The 14,356-nt window shown below is 39.2% G+C and overlaps 1 protein-coding gene across 1 annotated transcript; it reads left to right on the forward strand.

The window, feature by feature from the left end:
• Positions 1-620: 620 nt before the first annotated feature.
• LOC145823831 (uncharacterized) lies at positions 621-1,040 on the forward strand. Its single transcript, XM_082923357.1, has one exon. It carries the CDS (start codon positions 621-623, stop codon positions 1,038-1,040), a length of 420 nt encoding a protein of 139 aa, XP_082779483.1.
• The last annotated feature ends 13,316 nt before the right edge of the window (positions 1,041-14,356 follow it).

Here is a 14,356-nt window from a genome sequence, read left to right on the forward strand (position 1 = left end):
GCTATGAACCAAATCCGCACCCTCTCTGAAAGGAGGGCGCGTGGAGGGAGTTCGGGCGGTCTACACCAGGTTTCAAGGCTAAGGTGTGAAGGTGTATATGGTGTATGGATATAGGTTGAAGGTGGTAAGCTTGCTTAAAGGTTGCTTTCACAAGAAGAAGGAGCTCTCAAGAAAGTGTATAAGCTTTTTGGAAATTGTTCAACCCTCAAAACAGAGATACAACTTCTTTTTTTATAGAATTTGCGCAAAAGAGATCATAAATATCTTCAAAAATAGACTGCTGGTGGGCTCCTATCCAGAACAGTGTTTCTCGCTACTAAGGCACAATCGACCATCAATAGCCTCGACCGACTCTCAATGAGGCACAAACAGACCTTAATGTGATCCCCTATCTCTCTGCTTCAGACTTAGCATAGGGTGACACAAGGTGTAAAAATGGATTTCTAAGGTACAAATAGTAGGAATATGGAAGGTTTAGGATTGTTTCGGAGCTTAAACATAGTCCCTTCGTTGAGACCTCGAACCATGCACAACACCACTTTCATCATCGAGTGTACCGGGCAAAGCGCTCGAGCCTTGTGGGTGGTAAAAAATGAGGTGTCAACAATTGTATATTAAGTATGGATTGGTTGACAAAGTACTATGCCACCATTGATTGTGTTGCTAAGTTTGTTATATTTCGACCATCGAGGTTACCTAAGTTTGCGTTTGTTGGGAATGGTGTAATTCCTCCTCCATATTTGATCTCTTCTATGAAAGCCAATAAACTGCTAAGGAAGGGTTGTAGGGGTTATTTGCGTTGTGTCATAACTGTGCCTGCAGATAGTACTAATGTGGAAACTATCCCTATAGTCAATGAATTTCCTAATGTGTTTCCTAATGAATTGCCTGGAGATTTTACTGATAGGGAAATTGAATTTACTATTGAAGTAGTACTTGGAACACAACCGATTTCTAAGACCCCATACAGAATGTCCACAATTGAGTTGAAAGAACTGAAAGTCCAACTTCATGAACTATTAGACAAGAAGTTTATTTGACTGAGCACTTCGTCTTGGAGTGCTCAAGTTCTATTTGTTAAAAAGAAAGACGAAACTTTGAGACTTTGTATAGACCATCGGGAATTGAACAAAATGACTGTGAAAAACAAATACCCACTACCCCGAATAGATGGTTTGTTTGGCCAACTTCAGGGAGCCCAAGTGTTTTCAAAGATGGATCTTAGATCTAGGTACCACCAATTAAAAGTTAAAGTAGAAGACATTGAGAAAACAACCTTTCGAACTAGATATGAGCACTATGAGTTTTTGGCAATGGCGTTTGGGGTAACTAATGCACCTGCCGCCTTTATGGACCTAATGAATAGGGTTTTCAAACAATTTCTTGAAGAGTTCATTGTTGTGTTTATTGATGATATTTTGATTTACTCTAAAAGCAGAAAAGAACATGAAAATCATTTGAGAACTGTGCTACAGATTCTGAGAGAACATAAATTGTATGCAAAACTGTCTAAGTGTCAAGCCCCGTATTTTATTACTTGGATAACATTACTAATATTCATTAATTAAGTTTATTTACAAATAACATTTCATCATTGGATGAAATGATGAATAATTAAATATTCATATTCCCTCTTGTTATACAACAATGACATTTACATATGAATAAAAGAATGCCATTAGGCTTACAATAAAAGAGAGGGCACTACTCTTTATATATATAAAAAAAAAAATAGCACTCAGCCAAACAACAAATGAAGTAGTACAATCCATCATTACATTACACTCATGAAATGGTAAAACCTATTGTTTGATCTTCAAATCCGAAAAGCATTCCCTGTACACATGTACAGGCAGGGGGTGAGCAACCACTAGCCCACCAAGCAATCTCATATTAAAATATTAGAAGATATGCAGGTACCAAAATACTCATACATATATTTGAAATCATATCATGTCAAAACCATATGATTTTATTACATAATCTTTTAAATTCAATTTATTTAATTAACCACAACAAGTTAACTTAAATAAATAAACATTTTTAAATAGCAACTGGACATCCTTTTCAATTCATTCAATTATCTCATTATCAAATGAATCAAATAATTAAACAATTCATCAAATCCATTTTATATAGTCTTATGAGAGGAATGCATATACCATGCCATGCTCAAAATATTTTCTCATCTTTTGAAAATCTTACGCACAATGCCATTTTGAAAACATATTAATCCAACAATTTCAACAAAATTCCAAGATGGTAAATACGACTCAGGTAATCCCTAGGCTGGTGTCTACAAGTAGACTATACAAATACTACCAATTTGTCATTTTTACCAGTATTAACTGGAAGGCTCGACACTTGTAATCTGTCATTTTTACCAGTATTAACTGGAATGCTCGATACCTATAATCTGTCATTTTTACCAATATTAACTGGAAGGCTCGACACCTATCCGCGTGGGTTTCTGGTCTTTCAGCATGGACACTCAGGCCATCTTAACCAATACCAACTACACCCTCTATCCGGACTTACCAACGTATTTAAAAAAAACAAAACAATAGATCTTGTTTCATAAAACAATTTCTCTTTTAAAACCACAACCTTCCAATGTAAGATTAAAAATCAATTTCAAGAGTGGTTCGATAAAATGATAATGCAAAATGTACAATCCTTCATATGATTCCATTTCCAATTTCCTCCACACAATTCTCCATTGTGATCAATTTCCATATCCCTATCAATGCAATATCATGATACAATCCCAAGAGATAAAGTCACGCCCTCAAAATAATAACATTAAACCCATCAATATAGACATGCATGGATATATAAAAGTTCCACATTCTTCCATTCATCAGAGTTCCATTACCAAAAGTATTACAAGTTAACGACAAAAGCAAATGCCCTAAAGGCTTACAGCTTTCCAAGTTAACACTTGGTTACAACAAAAGAGTACTAACTCATTTACACATTAAGCCCTTGGCTTGAATATACATGTAATACATCAAGAAACTAAACAACAAAAGTCTGCCCGCCTCTAGCCTCCCAAGCTACGTCCTTGGAGGTGGCATGCTACCTGTACTTGAAAATGATATTCCCATATAGGGTGAGCCACAACCCAGTAGAGATATGCTAAACACAGTATGAGCAATGACTAAGACATTAGCAATTGATAAATGTTCAATTTTCATAAACCAACTCATAATCCATTTCCATTTCTTATCAATTTCACAATTTCCATCAATGGCTCAGAACCTGGCCAACCACTTATATGAGACAAAGACTCATATTAAACATTTCCCCTTATACAATAGATAAACACATTGGTTATATTAGCATCTCAACAGATACGCATACAAGCTATATCCACATTCAACAGATATGCATATTAGCTATATCAACACTTCCAATGACAAGCATATAAGCTATGTCAACACTTCCAAAGATAAGCATATGAGCTATATCAACACATTATCTGACAAGCATATGAGCTGTATCAGTGGAGTCCATCCCCTATCTCCTCCCACACAACATCCGGTTTAGAGGTCCATCCCCTATCTTCCCCTAAACCGTGGAGTGCATCCCCTATCTCCTCCCACACACACAATGCATATATACACAAAGGTCATATACACAATCAATCAATACATAACGTTAATGTATTCTATCAACCGTCATACTCTATGACATATCCAATTGATTAGTTTTAGTTTGCCTAATCATCATGCATTGTCTACAACAATCAAAACTACCCTCTACCGGTAGTCCAAGCAATTATTTCTAAACAGGTAATAAAAGCTCCAACAGATAAAATATCAATGTTTTCGAAAGCGAGCGATTTATAAATCCAACTCCATCATTTCACAACATAATGAGCCAATTTCATTATCTTCAACTCAATTCCATAAGTTCACAATTTTTCCAAATTAATTATACCAATTAATTTTAAACAACAAATTAGGGCTTTTACCCCCAACTCTCGATATTAACCCAAAGGTTCCAATATCACCAACCAACAATAATATCATCATTTTGAAACCCAAAATACATATTATGAGCCCAAAATCATAAAATCCTTTTTACACATTTTGAAACCCTAAGTCCCAAAATTCCCCAAGTTCAACACTCTATCAAAACAACTAAAATCTAAGTCAAAGACCATAAGAGTGAGTAGGAATCCCTACCTCAAAGGATGACAACCAACGGAGAAGATGATGAAAACGAACTTGCACCAAATCACGAGTTTCTCGGATCAAAAGATAGCCCTCGACAATCAACAACTCTTTTGTAAAGGCCAAAGGTGAGGAAATCACTCATACTAGATCAATACCTAGAGAGAAGGTAGAGTTCTAGAGTGAGAAGCTCAACAATGGTGTTTTTGGAAAAGTAAGAGAGAGAAGAGAAGTGAAAAAGTGATTTAAAAAGACCCAGCGGATAACTCATATACGCATGACCCGCTCGAGCGGAGAACACAACGCTCGAGCGCCAAGAACAAAATATGGACACGCTCGAGCGCAATAAGGCCCGCTTGAGCGCCAAGACACAAGAATAAAGCACTTCCGCTCGAGCGCGCAAACCAGTCCGCTCGAGCGTTGATTTCCCCCTTCCAGAACCTATATCCAGAAAGTAATACCCGCTCGAGCGCCAACAAACCCGCTCGAGCGTAAACAAACTCGCTCGAGCGTAAAAATCACATCTGCAGAAGTTTTGCAGGAACACGAAATACTGGAGGTATGCAATCCCCGCTCGAGCGCAAGAAGACCCGCTCGAGCGGATCGCCTAAAAACTGAACAACAAGGAATTGAAACCAAGGCCTAGCCAACCTGTAACAACCCTGCTCAAAACATCCTAAAACTCAATCAAGTGGACTTAAAGGATGACAACAAGATAGATACCACTACCAACTTCACGGAACCGAGTCCGGAATACAACAGAACAGTAAAGGGACAACCGGGATCGCTATAGATAATATAACAATGCCAATGTTCATGCATTTACCACATGTAAATCAACAACTTCTAACTTAGTCTTTTCAAGACATTTCAACAATATTCCTTATATAAAACAAACTTCCAAAGTCAAACATCTCCTCATTTAAGCAATAGGTTATAGTTTATCAGTTATCAAAACTAAAACTTCTAAGCAATAGGTTCATCAATAGCAAAAACATATGACACCAAAGTGGGTTATAGTTTTCATCGATTTCTAACTCACATCCTTTATCAATGAAATGTAATTACAATCTTTTCAAAACTCATCCCCATTCCAAACATTAAATAGAATCAAATTCTTATTTTCCTCATGCAAGTGAAATCTCGAGATCTTCAAGTTCAATCATAATTCTCAATAAGCATAAGTGAATATTTTAACATTTAATCAATTATATCAAAATCTTCTCTTGACTATAAATATAAAATATAACGTGAGTATTCACTTTTCAATTATCAACATCAACCGCATCAAATTAAACCAAGGAAAAATAAATAAATAAATAAATAAAAGTTTTGATAACTCATTCTTGTTTTAATCCAATTCATCCATTTGCTCCAAACGAGCTAAAATCATATTCTTTTCCTTTATTATCAAAATCCGCCAAAACAATTCGAATATCTCATATATGAATTTTAGGTATTATTATGATAACTTAACTCAACTAGTAAAACTATGGACCAAATACCATATCACATCAACTTAATCTCGCTTAATTTTCCCAAATCTCATTCTTGGTCAACATCATCACTTTTAATCTCATAATATTAAAAGTTAGGAATTTTAACCCAATAACACCCCTTTAATTACGAAGGATTTTAAATATTAACCAAACTAATTTAATTCATCAAATTAGTAAATCCGTTAAGTTCACCATCTTCCAAACTAATAACACTAAACATAAATTCACATGACGCATCACTCAAAATACACGCACATTTCATGCCTAGCCACTTTTCCCAAATCTCTACAAACCACAATTTCACAACTTTTCTAAAATTAATAAATTAACATTTACAAAACATCATAAATATCATCTTAACAATTCACACAATATTCATCAATATCAATTTATTTTTCTTCTCAAAAATAAATTCCAAAACTCAAAGATGAGATAAATATTTCAACATTATTTTCACAAAATAAATTATCTAACTGTAATATGAGGTAGATACAACTCATACAACTATTTATTTTATTTTATTTTCAAATTTTTAACATTTTAACATAATTTCTCTTCCAAAAATTACCAAACAAAAATTTGAAAAAAAATATATATATGTATATATGTAATACCTCTTATAATGATATATTTTCTCAAAATAACCCTAACATTGCTTTAATGTAAAAATATAAAGAAAGTCCCTACCTCAAATAATGAAGAGGAGCAGATCTGGAAGGAAAATCTTGCTCCATCATGAATCCGAGACTACCATTGCGAAGATCACGACTAGCTCTCCGACTTTCATTTACAAAACTTTTACAAAATCTCACTCTAAGGACTCCCACTCAAATCTCAAAGGTTGAGCATCAATAGAGAACAAGGAAAGAGAGAGAGGTGCGTCGTGTGTGTCTCCTTTTCCCCATGGGGGAGAGAGAGAGAGAGAACCCGTGTGTATTGATGTATTTTTTTTTTGCTCCAAGCAATGCTATCCCTCTCCCCATGTGCCTTCTGTGTATATGTGTCTCTCTTTATAAAAATATATTTTTCCCTCCCATGCTTGAACCCCACTCCAGCACTCACTTCTCTCTTTTGTAAAGAAATATCCTCCACCACCCAGCTGACCATGCATGTTCCCTTTATATTTGTATTCCACTACACAAAAGCAAAAACAACATGACCGTATCTTCCACCACAAAAACCATCATCAGAATATAGTCCCTTCCTTAAAAAAAGAAATACAAAACCGAAGCGTTTTCACATAGAATTTACACAGTAATCAAATTCGAAAATTTGTGCAATTGAATTATGCACTGGCTATTTTAAAAAAAAAAATTTGGGTCATTACACTAAATGTGAATTTTGGTTAGACAATGTGACTTCTCTGGGGCATGTGATCAATAAAGATGGCATATTCATTAACCTACAGAAAATTGAGGCTATTGTGAATTGGCCAAGACCAAGCACAGTGACAGAAGTTAGAAGTTTTCTAGAACTTGCTAGTTATTACCGTAGATTTGTGAAAGACTTTCAAGACTAGCCATGTCACTCACTTAGTTAACACAAAAAGGGATGCCATTTGCTTCGAATGATCAGTGTGAATTAGCTTTTCAATAATTGAAAATTAGATTAGTAACTACACCGATTTTGACTTTGCCAAATGGTACGGATGGATTCCAAATCGATAGTGATGCTTTATACAAAGGCTTGGGGTGTGTATTAATGCAAAATGGTAAAGTGCTTGCGTATGCTTCTCGGCAACTCTGACCACATGAAAAGAACTATCCAACCTATGATCTTGAGCTTGCAACAGTGGTGTTTGCACAAAAAATCTAGTGCTATTATCTGTATGGAATAACTTGTGAGGTGTATACTAATCATAAAAGCTTGAAATATATTTTTCACCCAAAAATAACTAAATATGAGACAAAGAAGATGGCTTGAACTGATTAAGGATTATGGCTTACAAATTCTGTATCACCCAGGAAAGGCCAATACAGTTACCGATGCTTTGGGAAGGAAATCTGTGGGAAATTTGGCATATTTGCTTAGCGGACAGAAAGAATTGTTGTGTGACTTAGAAATAAATGAAATTGAAATTGTTTTACACAAATAGGGTGGAGTTTTAGCTGCCATTTCTGCACAACCAGCAATCCTTGAGGAAGTTAAAGAAAAACAACTAGAAGATGCATTTTCGAAAAGGATTGTTGATGAACTCGATTCGAAATAGAGACCAAGATTTGTGTTTGAAAAAAATGTGTTAAAATTCAGGATAGACTTTGTGTACTAGATTGTTCAGAATTGAGAAAGCATGTTATGACAGAAGCCCACAATTGTAAGTTGGCTATGCATTTGGGAAATACAAAGATGTACAAAGACTTGAAACAGAACTTTTGGTGGCCTGACATGAAGAAATGCATTGCCAAGTTTGTAGCCAAATGTTTGCATTGCCAACAAGTAAAAGCTGAGCATCAACGACCCGCGGGATTGCTTCATCCATTTCCAATAACGGAATGGAAATGGGAGCATATTGCAATGGATTTCATTGTCGGTTTACATTGTTCTTCTAGAGGTATCGACTATATCTGGATTATTGTTGATCATTAACTAAGTCTGCTCACAGTGTACCAGTCAAAACATTTTATAATGTGGATAAACTGGTTAATATCTATATTGATGAGATTGTGAGACTGCATGGGGTGCCAGTATCTATTGTGTCTGACAAAGATTCCAAATTTACCTCGAGATTTTGGCAAAGTTTGCAACAAGCCTTGGAAACTGAATTGAGACTCAGTAGTGCATATCACCCACAGACATATGGCCAATCAGAAAGAACTATTCAAATGTTGGAGGATATGTTACGAATGTGTGTGTTGGATTTCCAAGGAAATTGGTGTAGACACCCCATTTTTAACTGACCTTTAAGACTCAGACGTCACCATTTGAGCGCTTGGTGATGTTGCATATTGTGCTAGTTCTGAGGTTGCAAAGTCTCGGTTGAGAGCCTTGCCTCCGGGCTTCGGAACCTTTTCGTGCCTTGCCTCGATTTGCGAAGCAGGTCCTGTTTTCTCTGTTTTCTCTTCCTGAAGGGAGGGAGAGGTCACGTAGACCATCTTTCAGTGGTCGTAGGCTACGTTTCGTGGTCGTAGGCCATTTTTCCCGTTTGGAGACCAGTTTTCAGAGCCGTCGACTGTGTGCCTCGGTTCGGGACTGCTTAACTACCTCTGTTTGCTCCGATTTTTGGCACACACCTTGTTTCCTCTCCTTAAAGCGACACTGTGACCTGGGAGACCACCTTTGTGGTCGTACGCCACTTTGGATGCTTAATAGTCAGTTTTCGGGGCCCCTAGCTGCGCCTTTTGGCCCCCGAACCTTCGTTTTGCATCGGTGTGGGTTCATTTTTGGCATGGACCCTAGTTTCATTGTTAGGAAGGTGGTAGTAGGGTGGGAGACCACATTTTCTTCTTGGAGACCACCTTTCCCCGGTCGGCCAGTTTTTCTTGACAGGTAAGTGGTCTCCCTCACTTTTGAGCCACAATTTCTAGTCTCCCATACCACCATTGAGTTGCATTCACCTGGGAGACCACCAATATGGATAGGCTGATGACCTTTTCAACTTGAACCTTTTGACCCCTGGTTGGCCGACCAGGGCAAGTGGTCGGCCGACCACTTGAACTGGTCGGCTAGCCTTCTGCTTTTTTGTCTCTTTGAGTGCTATCCACCTGTGCCAGCTGGGAGGCATTTGCCCCATCCTCCGAGGATTGACCCTCTTGTTTTGGCTTCTTAAAAAAGCTTGGTCCTTTTTGCTTAGCTTCTAAGAGAAGCTTGATATTTTGTTGAGCTTCTTGAGGAAGCTTGACCCCTTTGGTCTAGCTTTCTCAAGATGCTTGACCCTTTTGGTTTAGCTTCCTTTAGAAGCTTGGCCTCTTTGCTCCAAGCTTCTTAGAGAATCTGTGGACCTCCTCTTCTATAAGAGGGAGCCTCTCCCTCATGAGCCAAGGTTGGGAAATTTTGGCTAAGGCATATACGTACACCTCTCTCTATCTCTCTACATCCAAGCTCCAAAGCTCCATTGTTCTTGCACCATTGCACCACACCTCCTATCCTAACACCTCCACCATCACTCTAAGCACCTTAGAGCTGGTTTTCAGAGGTTGAAGGCTTACTATTTTGGTCCAGAAGCTGCTGGCTCTTTTGACTACAAGGGTAACTCTCATTTCCCCTCTTTTTAGCATTGTTTTGCTTCATATCTTAGCCTAGTTTGCAAGCATATTTGGGCTTTCTCATAAACTGAAAAAAGTCTTTTTTTAAGATTCTTAACATGTTTGTTTAAGACCTCTTTTCTGTTGGGGGTCATCTACCCCCTTGCATGCTTCATTTCTCTTCGTTTTGAGCCATGCATTAGGGCCTTTGTGTTGAGCTTTGTTGGCCCTTTTGACCACTGAAATCCAGTGGATTTTCAGTGGTTATTATGTATTTTTGAGCATCAAAATCAGAGAGGGGTGACCCTCTCACCCCTTGTCTTGTTTTCTAGCATTATTGGCCTTACAAAGGAGCCCATATTTGCACACTTCTTGAGTATGTTTCAGGCCATTATTTGTGAGTTTTATGACCTACATGAACTCTTTCCAGAGTTGTTTTTGCGATGTTAGGTGTCTATCTTGCATGTGTAGAGTAATCCTCTTTATGGCCTTTCAAAGAGCCTTCATTTGCATGCTTCCTAGTCTCATTTCAGGCCCTTTTCAGTGAGTTTTAGGGCCCTCATAACCTCTACCCAAAGGTGGTTTTGCCATTTTGTATGTCCATTATACATGTGTAGAATAACCCTCTTATTGGCCTTTCAAAGGGACATATCATTCTTGCATGCATTGACTGAGTTTCAGTGGGCTTTTGGTCATATTTTGGCATGTCATACTTCTATTTTTGGTTGGTTTGGTGACCTCCCATGTGCTTCATATAGTTGTAGTGCAAATCATGGTTTACTAGCTTATTTTGCATGATGTTTTGGCCGCCTTTCCTAGCATATTTTGGCCATGCCTTAAACAGATTTTGTGCATGTTTTGGACTGCCTTATCTCTGTTTTTGGGTCTCATGGTCGAAAGATGTTTTTCTTGCATGCCTGTAGTTCAATATCCATGCTTAATTTTGAGTTTTGAGGCCCATCACATGCATATACTGAGGTGTTTTCATGTTTTAGGGCCATTGTACATCATATTTCAGAGCTTATATGAATGCCATATTCCCATGATTTCCACTCTTTAAACATGTTTGAGAGTTGTGCGTAAATGCCTCGTTTTCGGAATATTGCATCAGCTTCGTTTCTTTGCATGTTGAGTCATCATTTTGGGCCATTTTCCAACTGTTTCAGACCTACCTAGGGTCTGTTTGGGACTGGTTTTGCTATTTATACATTGCTTTGTGTACCTCTCGTGTAACCCGCTTCACTAGTTTCGGTATTCGAGCCATCTCGCATGCATTGTGTGACATATTTTCATGATTCGGGACCATTGTACATTATGTTTCAGAGCTGGAAAATGTGTGTTTGCATGCCATACTTCATCCTTTGCCATGCTTAGTTAGAGTTGCATGTTGTGCCTTAGGATCGGGTCTTTGCATCCGTGCATGTTTGCATGTATTTCAGTTGTCTCATTTCCATCATATGGCCACTAATGTGAGTGTGGCTGAGGTTCACTCATATTGGTGTATGTCCATCTTGCATTTGTATATGCCATTTAGTTCATGTGCGCATGATAGTCTTCGTAAGTGCATTGTGTATGCCATGTTATGTCACGTACATTGTGTATGCCATTTTAGCCCATAGCATTGCGTATGCTAGGTTGCATGTTAGGCGCATTGTGTATGCCATCTCATTGCTTTGTGTTTGGAGTAGGGTTTAGTCCGAACACGGGAAATGAAGGACGTTTTGTACTCCAAGTGACGAAACGTGCCTCAATTCTCGGTCGCCGACACTCTTGACTGTCCATGATAGAGTTGTTGGCTTTACTTGCTTATATGTGCATTCATTTCACATCGAGTCGTGCAATTCAACTTCTCAGCCATCATGCATCGAGATGCGTGATCGGTGGCACGAGAATCGAGGACTACACTCTTTTGAGCTTGTGCAAGGACGGGGAGAGTGGTCATGCACATATTTGTTGAAAATACATTGCCTTGTCTCTCTCTTGCCTTTATTGCAGAAAAACCAGAAACTAGAGGTGGAAACTGGTCAGTCGACCAGGTTTTTTGGCAGGCCGACCACCCTCTTTGGTCTCCACCACAAAGGGTGGTCGGCAGGTGGTCTCCCATGCTAATAACTAGTCGGTGGCCTTCCCATGGTGGAGTTTCAGCCTTCTGGAGCTTTGTGCAAGTTTCTGAGATCAATTGCAAACAAAGGCGAGGCGAGGCGTCGCGATGGAATTTCCCGACAAGGCGACCCGAGTATGCATGCATCCTTCATCATTCGGAACAGAGCTGAGGCAGTCCATTGCACGTAGCATAGAATGCTAGTTTACTTTTCTTACCTAATTCATTTGTTAAGTAATTAGTATTGTGTAATAATTCGTTATTTATTTTGGTTGTGCAATATTCTTTCAGACCCTTCGAGAGAGGGCCAATTGTTGTAATAAATGTACGTGTGTGTGATGTATGCCTTCCAACCCCATGTCTTTCTCCCTTTTATTTACCAGCTTATGATGGTTAGTTTAGGGCATGTTTCAATTAGCATACTTATGATAGCATGTTTGCATTCATTCATCTGTCTTGCATGCACCGGGCTCGGCGCATCATACTAACTGCATTGTATTTAAATTACGAGTTGAATACTTGTTAGTTGTAGCATTTCACATGCCGTCTTTAGAATAGCCGAGCCTATTGTAGCGGCATTCCTACATGTGTTGTATTAGGCATTTCAGCATAGTTAGGATCATGCATGGATTTCTAACATAGCTTCTGTTTTGGCTTGAAGTACTTGGCAAGTGTTTATGCTTTAGCATCCTTGCATGTGTGCGAGTGACTGCCATGATAGCATGCTTACGATGAGGCTATGTGCTTATGTGATATACCTGCTTGAATGCCTGTGGGTGAAGGTTGGATTATCTGAATTGGAATAATGCATTGACTGTGAGTTTTAAGCCCACTTGAGAGTGGCAAACCATCACGTTTTCTAACCCCACCCAAGGGTGGCAAATCCACGTCTTAGCCTACTTGCGGGTAGCACCATCAAACCATTTTCAAAATAAACAAACATGAGATGTGTTGTTCTAATTCAGGCGATCCAGTCTATACTTGTATGTTGTGCGCATCACGTAGTAAATCTAGGCTAATAACCGGAATAAGAATGCATAATGTTTTCAAAGCTCGATATCATGGTTAGTAGAGGCTGATCTTTGATCGGGCGAGCGGGGGGGCTCACGAAGTGACCTTCCCCAATCGTACCCAAGTTCCCGAGCCGAGGCAACTTTGGTGATGACGGACACGTGGCCTTCGGCACGAGTCAGGGTTTCCTAAATTCCCCCAAAATAAAATATTTAGGTGGCGACTCTGTATCTGGCAAAGTAGTCCATGTTTGGCACTTCTTTCTAAAAATCTGTTTTCCAAAACAATTTGCCAGATTTGGACTCTTTGATGATTCATCGGTCTTGCATTGCACTCTGCGAGATTAGATACAGGACCGTGACTTTTGAGTCTGAACTGTAGTGAGCCCAACGAACAAAATGGGATTTTCGTCCCGGGACGTTCTGGGACGTCTACAGTTTCTGGCGACTCTGTTGGGGAGTTAGAGAACTTGACTCAAACTCATCATATCGTGTTTTGACTACACTTATGTGTTTCTTTGTATTGCATGTGCATTGGTGTGCCTAGGACACCGTGTTTGCCGTATGCTATTCCTGAACGGTTTACCGGAAGCTTGCTTCGAGAAGCGTGCCATAAGGCTGACCGGTTGCGGCTCTGCCATGACGGGAACACAAACCCCGGTTTTACCGGGGCACCCTTTTTGACCATTCGATCTAGTGCATATTCAGAATCCATAGTGACCACTCCAAAGCTCGGACAGGTTGCTTACCCGATTATAGGTTGTTTGAAACCGCTGCGTGCATAGTGAAACCCTAGCTCCTGACAAAATAGGACAGGGAAACCCTACCCCAACATAGGGGTGTTTTGGCTCTCATTGCTTGCTATGTGCTTTTAGGGTGTGTCCCTACAGGAATGCATGTAACAGTTTGCAAGTCTGGGTATCAGGCTGTTGACGTCCCCGAACGCCCCGGGAGGATGGGTCCCGTTCTGTTCGTTTTGTGGATTGGCTACAGTTTGGACTCGAATTGTCATGGTTCTTAATTTGAACCAAAGAGTCCAAATCCGACAAATCGTTTTGGAAAACAGATTTTTAGAAAGAAGTGCCAAACATGGACTGCTTTTCCAGACAAAGAGTCGCCACCTAAATATTTTTTAAGAGGGAATTTAGGAAACCCTGACTCGTTTGCCTAAGGCCACGTGTCCGTCATCACCAAAGTTGCCCCAGCTCAGGAACTTGTGTACGACTGGGGAAGGTCAGCTATGAGCACTCCCTCTCGCCCGATCCGAAGATCGACCACTACTAACCATGATATCTTGTTTTGAAAACATTATGCGTTCTTATACTGGTTATTAGCCTAGAATTACTATGTGATGCATATAGCAAAACAAGTATAGACTAAATTGCCT

Source organism: Camellia sinensis, chromosome 4, assembly GCF_055761805.1.
Source record: "Camellia sinensis isolate YWXY chromosome 4, ASM5576180v1, whole genome shotgun sequence".
In the NCBI taxonomy this organism is placed as follows: domain Eukaryota; kingdom Viridiplantae; phylum Streptophyta; class Magnoliopsida; order Ericales; family Theaceae; genus Camellia; species Camellia sinensis.

Coding starts and splice junctions, on each gene's coding strand:
- LOC145823831 (XM_082923357.1), top strand. CDS start 621: ATGGATTGGTTGACAAAGTACTATGCCACCATTGATTGTGTTGCTAAG.